Genomic DNA, 11,230 nt, shown 5'->3' on the forward strand with positions numbered 1-11,230 from the left:
GTGTTTGTTTTAATTTATATGTTAAAATCCAAGCAATTTTTTTTATTCTGTTGAAATGGTGGGAATCGGGAATCGATGGTGGTCTATGTTTCAACAAAGGCATTAGGGATTCAGAGGATCAATTGTAATTTCGTCATTTTCCCCTTTAATCGTAATTTATTAGAATCCGACAAAATATTCGTTTTGGCCAAATAACAGTCTTCGGTATTCCTTTTACATAGATACTAGGGCCTTATGCCCCAGATTGAACCAGAATATCACTGGACCTGATGATATAGGAATTTTACTAAACCATAAATTAAACTTTGTTTCGCATATTACTATGACAATAAATAAAGTCAGAGGTGTACTTGCATTTATAAAACGATGGGCTAAGGAATTTAGCGAACCCTACATCACAAAACAACTTTACATCTCTTTAATAAGACCTATATTTTAATATGGCTCTGTTATCCGGGATAATTTTTTTTGTCCAGAAGTCCGGACTTACATTTATAAATCCCGAGTTTTGTAAAATCTAGTACCGTTTGGCATCCCTAACTCATAATGATTAGCAGGGAAACCGGAAATATGCTCTAAAAAAGCGTTTTAAGCGCTTTAAATATGCAGTAAAAACTTTGAAATATGCTCTTAAATTTAAAAAATATGCTCTTAAAAAAACAAACTTTTACATAATTTTTAACCAAAAAATATACTTTTATTTAAAAAAATCAATACAATTCATTTCTAAAAAGGTAAAGTAATATAAAATAAACAAAAATAACATGAACTAAAACAAGTATAACAAAAAATAAATACAACATAAAAACAATAGGAACTTAAGCTATGAAAAAGCATCGAGAGGTATTTTTTGATTATATTTTATATAAATATAAAGCCACTTCTTTAATTAGGGTTATGTTAATCACAAAATAATGACTTACAAATAAAAATTTTTGTCTATTGGATATGAAAACATTTTTATACATAGAAAATGTTCTTTGGACATCAACTGATGTTATAGGAGCAAATGAGCAGCCGCAGAACAAAAGGTACTTTTTCGCACATTTCAAATTTTTTGGAAAATGAGTTTTATTTATTTTGCTTCCTTAAAAAACTGCACGAACCTGGAAATGGTAACAAGTTTCTTACTTATCAATAGATACATCTAACTGCCATAAGTCACCACATTAAATGTTAAGGATGTTTGATATAAAACCATTTTAATATCGGAAATATCAATTTTGAATTTTAAACAAAGGAAGAAAAAACCTGTATAATAAGTAAGACAAAATTTGTTTTTGATAAAGTCAAAATATGCTATTAAACAGTAAAATATGCTCTAAAAACGCAAAAATATGACATAAATATGCTCTTAAAACAAATATATGCAAAAATATGCATTTAAGGATAAAATATGCAAAAATATGCACTCACAAATCGATGCCAAAATTCTTAAATAGTTCTGATCCACGTGCTCATTAGACTCACCAGAAAAACATGCATTTGCATATTTTGGTTTCCCCTGGTGATTAGACATTTCTAAAGTTATTGGAGATCATGTTGTATGATAAATTTTTATTGTAAGCTAATTAATATTAAGTATACGTAAAAAAAAGTGTCATACAAAATCCATGTTCTGTTTGCTCACCATGATTATAAAAGATATTTATATGGATATATGTATGTAAGTTTGCCATCATGTTTGTAATTTCTATAATATCAATTTACGACCTTAACAAGTAGGTCCTTAACCGGACTTGCGCAGTTAGAGGTATTCTTTTATTTTTATTGTTCCCCATGAAATAATTTAATTCGCTTTAAAATAGTGTCATTCCCTTTACTGAATATTGTTTTATAGTTAGTTAGTAAGTTAGTTATAAGTAAGAACTCAATTATTTGGAAATACATCTTCTATTTGGAAGAGAAGCCACCTTAAATAAATAAAATATATTCCTGTTTCACTGTAATCCAGATTTGAAAATTTTGTTTCGATATACATAGTTATCCATTTTATATAATTATCTGCTTCTAGTGCAATCTTATGCAAATTGATGGTACTTTGCCTTTTGGTATATCTGCTTAACACAATGGCGGCCATGAAAACGAAAACTACATAACTGTGAACATCGTTTGAATAGTAAATGAATATACAAGTTAAAAAAAATATTTTCCTTTTTTCCGTATAAGGCAAATGTTTAACATTTATTTATTACTTTTTTTCTTTTGTTTATATTTATAAAAATCTTAATTGAATATTATTACAAAAAAAATGATCAGGCACTGTAAAAACCTAAATTCAAGGTAGGGGAAAGCAAAGTTACTTTAAATTATAAATAAAAAAATAGATATAGAAAGAAACATAAAACTGTTAAACATAAAGTAATCGTAAAATCGTAAAAAAACCATTTTACATAATATATACACAAGAATGTTTAATAAGATTTAACAAACTTTATACAATATGCATGTGTGTGTGTTTGGATGATGTTTTTTTTTCGCTTTTTGTTGAATAAAAAAATTCTATATCAATGACAACAAATAACAACAATAATTATTATAATATTGCATTAGGATTAGTGTATAAAATCAATTTCCATAAAAATTTTGAATTATATTTGATTTTTTGTGCATCTCATATTTAATAACTAGAAGCACCCAACATTGTGCGTATTTGTTCGAACGATAACCAAAAGGTTAGAGACCATGGAGCCATTCGAATCCAACAGGGCAAGAAACCTTTGTATAGTGCAGCCAATCCTTCTTTGTTTACGGTTTGACGTAAACAGTCCACTGAGCCTTTGTATAAAAGTCCTCTGAAAATTCAAAAATAATTCAAATTAGAATATAAAATAGTATGTACAAATTTAGTAATAGTATTAAAATTTGTGTTATCTGTCCTAAACAAATACAGATTAGGTTTCCTCCAACACAAGACAAGTATACGGCAGAAATATTTTGTGACGACTCTATCGAATTGTTCTCCATTTCCTTGCCAAACCAAACATATTGTCATGATATGTTGTTGCAACGCTATCAATTTATTGAGATCTATCAAGAAAAATAATATCTGCTGCTCTAGTTTTCAAGTTCAGTTATTATTATAATATTAGATATTTGATTTACTTTTATTACCAAACAAATTTTAAGCAAACGAAACACGATGGCTTAATACAACTACTTTTTTTATCAACGAAAAAAGGGTTATATTAAATATATTTGGTCAATTCACAAGGTCTCTTATCAGTCATATTGTCATAATGTCCTAATATAACACGACTCGACGGCTCGGCTTAACCGACTATTAGGCATTCGGCGCAGGTATCTGCTTGTTGGTTACGATATCACAATAAACATAGCATACAAAGTAGTATTATTTTAGGACATTTTTTGCTTGAAAAACAATAAAAAACATTAGGACATTAGGACAATATGACATGATAAGAGACCTTGTGAATTGACCAATTATATAAAAATACATAAAAATAAAATAAAAATATATGTATTATATTAAAATAAAAAAAATATAAATTTTAAATGAGAAATAAAAAAAACTTTTTTGTGCCTAAATTCTTATGGATTTTAAGTAACAAAAAATCGAGTTACGCCTTTTTTATATTAAGCCATCGAAATATTCTATCTATTGGACTTCTCTCATGTTTTTTATATTTACCTATTTATCTTTTTATTTAAGTATGTATATTGAAAAGCTACCGTTTACGCCGAGCTACAGTTACCTCTAAAATACCCTTTCAGACAAACTACCTTTACCAATATAACTGCAATTGCCATTACCTCTAAAAAATGTGGTTTGCGGAGCTAGAGATGAAATAACATTTTCAATAGGCAACGACTGTGTATTGTATATGTATATTTGTCCCTCTTTCCGACCCACATCGATTTTGACAGTTTCTTTTGCATGCTTACTATATTGCAATATTTCTGAATCCAGCTGATTCATATCTGTATCGCGATATTTATTGAACGTGTAGCATGCAGTATTGATGGATCACGATCCAAATCGCAGAATAACCTAATTTTGCGTTATCCATTACAATGGATCGCGATCCAAATATCACAATATATATTGAACGTGTAGCAGTGCCCTTAGATATGCTACGTTAGCGTAAAAACTGGCTAGCAGAAAAGGCAACGCTCGACGCTTTTAGTTAGGTAAGGCTGTTACTTTTCGTATTCATAAACAGTTGTTATCAGCGATGTTTCAATCACGATGATTAAAACACATGTATAGATATATCGCTCACCTGTACCTTGCGGTCCTTTAACTTACAAATAGATCCCTGAACCGAATGAAAAGCATATGAAAAATTAAAAAAATAAAATTGTGTATCTTTTTTTAAGTAAATAACTTTGATAACCAATTCAAAAGAGCACGAGGCTCAATACGATACAGATATGTTAATTTTGACAGGTCACACAAAACGATTCCATCAAATAAAAAGTTTTAATTTTTATTTTTCGAAATATAAAAAAATAATTTCGCATTTATATTGAGCAAAATTAGTTAATTTTATACTTAGTAGTAATTTATTTTCAAAATTCTATTTAATTGAAAATAACCATTGGTAATTATTTTTATCGTAATTTTAAACAATTAAAAATAAATTATAAATTCCTATTGAAAAAAGATAACAGTTGCCAACTACACTATATCAATTATATAATATATGTATACTAATATTTCCTATTAAAAAACAATTGCATCACATGACTACTATCTTAAATGTTTCCATATAATGGTTTGCAGGATTTTGTTGCCACTCGATTTTAAAATGTCCATAACAATTGCATGTTATAAACGTTTTTGATTATCTAAAATTTGACTAAGATATCAATGGAATTTTTCAATATAATCCGTTTATTGATTATTTTGATAATAAATTAAATTATCTGTACTTTAAGTTGTGATTGTTAAACAAACAGGTATAAAAGATAACATAATCAACTACAATCATATTTTAAACTTCTGTTAAAATAAGCATAAGCTAAAAATAGAACAAAAGAAGATTAAAACATTTTGTAGCAATTATAACTATGCTACAACTCCCAATATTTAGTATATGATGTATGTATGTACGATTAAATATTATCTCCGGAGAAGTTATACGCAATTAACAATCAATTAATTTAGATTAGTATTAAAGAATCGTGCCTCCAAATCGACATTTGTTTATTTGAAATTATTTTATCTCTGTACTTATCAATGTTTGTGCAAAATATTATGAGTATGAAGAGAACAATGTTTGTATATTTTTGTTTGTATTCAACTGTGCTAATCTTATCAATTTGTTTAAATCAACAACATCCAAAAATATGAGACCACTACATCAAATATAGTGTGATATTAGTAAGATTAGTTTGATAATATTTACCAATTAATTCTAATTTTTTATTTTAATATTTCAAATAATAATTTTTATGTACATACATACATATACATACATACATATGTATGTGCAATTAATTCTGAAATTAAATGGAAAAGTTTTTGATTTAATTCTATGTGGACAAGTAGGATTTTAAATCATCTGTTTTGAAATAGTTATTTTACGAACTACCAATGATAGAAATTCAGTGTTTGAATTAATACGTTTTTACTTTTGGCTACAATTTTAAATGTAAATGGATTTTTTTACACACAATATCGAACAGTAACAAAACTAAAATTCAAAAATGTTTCAAAAACAAAACGAATTTGATAACTTTAAAAACATTCTAACGATTTTAATGAATAGCGTCATTAGTGCCATTTAGACAGTATCACATTTACTAATATGTTAATACATACCTTCCTTTATCATCGGTAGGTTGATTCATGATACGTGTTTTTACAACATCAGCGGGAGTACCCATAATAGCTGCAACAAAACCAGCGCATATAGAAGCCAAAACGTGAACAGTATGACAATCTGGCATATGTAATTTATTCATAATCATATGCTTAATAGTATCATAGGTTGTTAAATCACCTATATAATTTGTTTAATAGAAATGTGAAATGGCCTGCCATAAGAATGATTTATCAATGCAAGACAAATCTTACCCAAATTTACTAAAGCAGCACGCTGTACATTTGGTATGCTACCCTTCCACAGTCCTTTTACACCTCCCCTTCTAACAATCTCTTTTAAAGCATGAGCTGCTCCATGAACACGTGGTGCTTCACCCATGAGTCGTCGCTTACCCTCCATCTGTATTTGTACTTTGACTAAGTCGGCCGGTGAGGCCAACCATTGTGCCAAGCCGCCAGAAAAAACGCCACACAGCGCAGACTTGTACAATGGTAGAGACGTATTAATGCCGTTTTCACTTTTTGCCATTTCTTTGCGCATAAAGTCATAAGTACATATTCTTACTCCACTGTAATAAAAATATTGTTAAAAATACGTTACAAATAAAAGCTATAGTTTTACCTGTAAACGATATGTCTGTATAAGGCAGGGGTAACGCCTTGCCATAACTTAAGTGTTCCTTCTTCACGGGCAATGCCTACCGCAGTTGCAAACATTCCTCGATATTGAACCTAAAAAAAATATACATAAGAATGTCGCAAGATATTTAAATTAAAGCATAAACATTAACATTTTTAAGCATAATTTTAAAATGTTGGGTACTGGGGCACTGGCTAGACATGGTTCTGATCTAGATCATGATACTAGGGAACGGGGAGTAAAACCACCTATATGTTACTACTACACTAGTAGGATGGATTGCCAAGTGTCCAGGGCCTTTTGGCCAAAACTGAATGCAAACAGAACACTGATAGAGTTGGATAGGTATAATCTCAGGATTCTAGTAGGAGTGATAACCGGTCATTGCTCAATTGGAGCCTTCAAAGGTAAATGGGACAATGGCACAGAGAATTTCTGTTACGAAGTTAAAAATTAAACTAAAAATATACGTGCATTTTAAAGTATTTTCAATATAGTATCAGAATTAGGGTGGGTCGATTTTTTTCACAAAAAATCGTAAAGCAGAAACGCATTCTACGGAAAATTCTAAGAAATTTTCCCCAAAGAAACCATAGGTCGAAAATCAAATCCTATCTTGAGCATTTCGTCTTTTATTTTTTTTATTGGATAAAAATACTTTTCAATAGCCAAATTGACTTTAGTGATGTTTTACAGAGCAATATCGATTTTTGTTTGGATAGAGTTTGTGAGTGGACTTCTTTCAATTCATTACCTATTAATCCCGCAAAGTCTAAAGCCATTATGTTCGGTCCAACTAGTCGTTTCTTTCCTGACATTAATATTGTTTTGGTTGACGTTCAAATAGTATACATTTGGATAGCAAATTTTCTTTTGATCCCCACATTGATATGGTTTATGGAAAAATTTGTGGTATATTACGTAAAATTTATTCTACTAACTTATATTTACCATTGCGAATTAGATATAATTTGGCTCATGCTTTAATGTTTTCACAAATCTTATATGGTCTTGAGGTTTACTCTGGTACTGGTTCTATGCGATTGAGAAGGATTTGTCGTATATTTAACTTAATAGTGCGTTTTAGACGCTATGAACATATTACGAACTTTGCTTCTCGTTTTCTTGGATGTACTTTTAATAACTTTATTAAATGTCGAAATTTGTTTTTGTTTTATAAAGTTATAAAAAATGCCAAACCTCCTCGGTTACGCAGAACTTTTGTTTTTACGCGATCTACTAGAAATCCCCAAATATATTTACCTAGAATCTCAACATCTTTTTTTGAAAAATCTTTTATTGTGCGGATAGCAAGACTCTGGAACTTTTTACCTATTACGTTACGTATTTTTTCTTGTTCTAACAATGCCTTTCGTTTAAAAATATTAGACTTTTTAAATACTCACTAATAGCTACTGATGGACAATAAATATAATTAAGATATTTATTAATACATATTTGTTTTGATGTGGCTGGGGAGCCTTAATCTAAAGTGATAATTTATTTTTATTGAATTTATTAATTGAAAATAGTTATAAGAATCTCAGGTATTAATATCAAGCCTATAAGGCTTGATATTACATAAATGAATAAATAAATAAAAAAAAAGACGAAATGCGCAAGATAGGATTTGATTTTAGACCTATGGTTTATTAAGGAAACTTTTGACGTTTATCATGATAACAATTTATCAGGTATAGAAGGGGGTAAGTTTTTAAAATATCTGTAAGAAAAAATTAAAATAATAAAAAAACATTTTTAAAATTATGTGAAAAAAAACTTTGAAAAATTGATTTTGCATATCGATGGCTTTATATAGAAAGGTCGTATCTCAAATTTTAGTTACTTTACAGGAGAAGGAACAAACTCAATAAAATCTGAAAGTGAAAGCCAAAACTAACAACTAATAATTTGTAATATATACAAAAAAACTTTTAGAAAAGTTGTTTATTTTAATATAAACCAAAAAATAAGCATTGAACTTTAAATGAGTTAGGCCTTTTTCTTTCAAACTATTTTTGAAATGAGTTAGAGTTTTTTTAATTACTGTAAATCTGTAAAAGAAGTGAAGATGACTTTGGGTCATCTGCTCTGTGATTAACATTCCTTAAGATCTTTTTCATACAGTTATAGCACTTATAAATTATATTACCTCACTATTACCATTGTTAATCGGGTGCGATAGTGTGCTGGACTATTAATCTGATGGTTGCGGGTTCGATTCCCGTCAGAGACTCTGGGTGTATCTGCAGACAAGCAAAACGCTTCGCAGTTTGTGTTTGTTTAAAAAAAAAATTGAACATACTAGACTGCATATGGACAAAAATTTGGCGATATTCAATCAGTAAGGCTTTCATATGGTCGAATAAAATTGTACACTGTTTGTTGTCGAAACGACGATAATATAAAATACATAGTTTATTTTTTGTTGTGTATTTTTGCAAATAAGTAAAATATTGTGGCCAAAAATTTCCTAAATGGAAGTTACCAAACACATTGTGTAAAAGACTTCTAATTGGAACTAGATTATTGGCAAATTTTAAATAATTTTAAAAATTTCCAATTGAACCAAATTGCTCATTATATTCTTATATAAATTCAAAGCGGATGATTTTGAAAAGTTTAAAATCCTCTTTAAAACTCAAATTTATCATATTTTTTGTTTTTATAAAAAAAAAATAAACACTTTTTTATAATGAAAATATAATTTAAGCATTAAACACAGAAAATATTTTTGTACGTTAATGCTTTACTGTAAATCCTGAATACAAAAAACTGCCCACTTGACAAGTGCGGAACTCATCAATTCAATCAAGATTATAAAACATTTTATATTTATTTAAAAATTGCTTACCTGTGGCTTTGCTGATTTGCCGCTACTAACTGCATGTTGGACACTGGCTGCACCCTCGCCCTGTATTTGTAATCTCGTCTTTGTTAGATCCAAAGGATATGTAACTAATTCAGCATTTGATGCTGCCACAACCGACACAATATACGTACAGGCAAAACTATCTGCATAGTCATACTTTACGGGACGCATTTGATTGCGGGTAACGGTAGAGTTGTCTGCACTTGCTGTCGTTGTTGCTGTGTTGGTTGTGGCATCAGCTGCAGACGAAATTGTTGCAGTTGCAGCCGTTGCAGTCTGTTTTTGACTTTGCATGGTTATGAAATATTTTTGTTCGAAAGTTCACGTTGACGATATTGGCGTATAATAAAAATTAACACAAAAACTTGTTCTTTCCTCTTTGGCTGATTATTTGTTAAAAATAACTTAACAACAAACAAAAATCACTTGTTGGAAATGTACAATGAATGGCGCAGTGGCTGCTTGCATATGATTAAAAATAAAAAAAGTGAGCAAAAATAAATAAAACTAAAACAATGCAGATGTAAAGACGCCAAGTATTGAATAATAATTCATTTAAATATTATTTAGATGCATCACAAATTGTTTCAACCTTTAATAAAAATAACAAAAATATTTTATTAAAAATACCACTCTTTCTGTCCACTTTGATGTTTAATTTGTCCAGCAAAACTCACATGCCATCAATCAACAAAAATCCCAGTAATTTAATGAAATTCCTTCAATTACTTATCAATCAATCGTTTTTCTTTCCACTGCACAATGACTTTCGCCTTCAACTAGTACATATAATGGGGCCACTATTACTGCTCCTTCCACATCAGTTTTTGTTTTGCAATTTTACTTTTATTATTGTTATATTTTATTATTCACTTCTATTGTGTCGCCATCCCTTTTATATAACTTTTATTTTTGGGGGTTTTCTTTAACTATTTTGCTATACTAATTTTCGCCTTTTATATGTTTTTGTTCTGATTTTATGATTTTTTTATTCCTCTAACGTCTTCGATGTTGTTTAATCGAATAATGTGAATTTGTTAATTTGCACATTTTATTGTATTTGATTTTGGGTTAAATTGAGCGAGTGTCTTATCAATACGTTTGTGGTTTTGTTTTTATAAAATTCAAAAACAATACAATAAAAAAATAACAATAAATTGGTCCAATTGGAAAAACAAAAACAAAAAAGCCGACAGTCAGCTGATTGAGAGTAGGGTTCTGTAAGACAACTTTCGAAAAATCGTTGAATCGACATTTTCGACGTAAGAAGTCGAACAATCGATGCTATATTCCAACAATAGAACCAAAATCGGAAAAAATTTTAGGCTTAGGAAAATATTATGCAGCCTAAACTAATGCCATTGAATAGTTTGAGCGAAAATAGGCCAAAACCTAAATAATTTCATTTGTTATATTCAACGGTAGTGAAGATGTCACGTATGGTGGCACTCATAATAATAAGTCTTACTTATCTCTTACTCCTTACAAAATTATACTTTTCCTACACTGACATTTCGGACATCCTTAGTCTTCCAACTTATAAGGCAGGAGTCCAGGTTGGAGCCGATAATAACTTTTTCTGTACTCACAAGAATAAACTTTAATAGAGTTAAAAAATTTAACAAGATATGCAAAAGCGGATTTTAAATCCTGTACCTCGTTTCTATATTGTATGCGAGAAACTTCATTCGAAATATTTATAAACCTTTTGTTAAACACAGGAGTAAATCGTTTAGTGTGTCTGTACTTTCAATCATAGAGAATAGACATGGAGCGGAAACTCTCCTGTCAAAGACCTAACTCAGTTGTCAGAAACCTAAGTGGTGAGTATGTATTAGTAGAAAAACCAATGTGAAAACCAAAACAACTCTCGTAGTGTGTGGTCTTTGACAGGAGAGTTTCCGCTCTATGTATATTTTCTATGGCT

General features: G+C 29.5%; 1 protein-coding gene across 2 annotated transcripts; it reads right to left on the reverse strand.

Annotated features, from left to right (window-relative positions):
• Positions 1-2,148: 2,148 nt before the first annotated feature.
• Ucp4A (Uncoupling protein 4A) lies at positions 2,149-10,409 on the reverse strand. 2 transcript variants are annotated; one of them, XM_065508926.1, is made up of 6 exons: positions 9,981-10,409; positions 9,286-9,895; positions 6,414-6,523; positions 6,044-6,360; positions 5,789-5,969; positions 2,149-2,795 (listed from the first exon to the last, which is right to left on the reverse strand). In XM_065508926.1, the coding sequence occupies exons 2-6, from the start codon at positions 9,595-9,597 to the stop codon at positions 2,621-2,623; spliced, it is 1,095 nt and encodes a 364-aa protein (XP_065364998.1). In that variant the 5' UTR covers positions 9,598-9,895; positions 9,981-10,409; the 3' UTR covers positions 2,149-2,620. The 2 variants fall into 2 exon arrangements, with proteins under 2 accessions (XP_065364998.1, XP_065364999.1); XM_065508927.1 differs by having other exon boundaries at positions 9,286-10,409.
• Between the last annotated feature and the right edge of the window lie 821 nt (positions 10,410-11,230).

The sequence above is a fragment of the Calliphora vicina genome, chromosome 4, assembly GCF_958450345.1.
Source record: "Calliphora vicina chromosome 4, idCalVici1.1, whole genome shotgun sequence".
NCBI lineage: Eukaryota > Metazoa > Arthropoda > Insecta > Diptera > Calliphoridae > Calliphora > Calliphora vicina.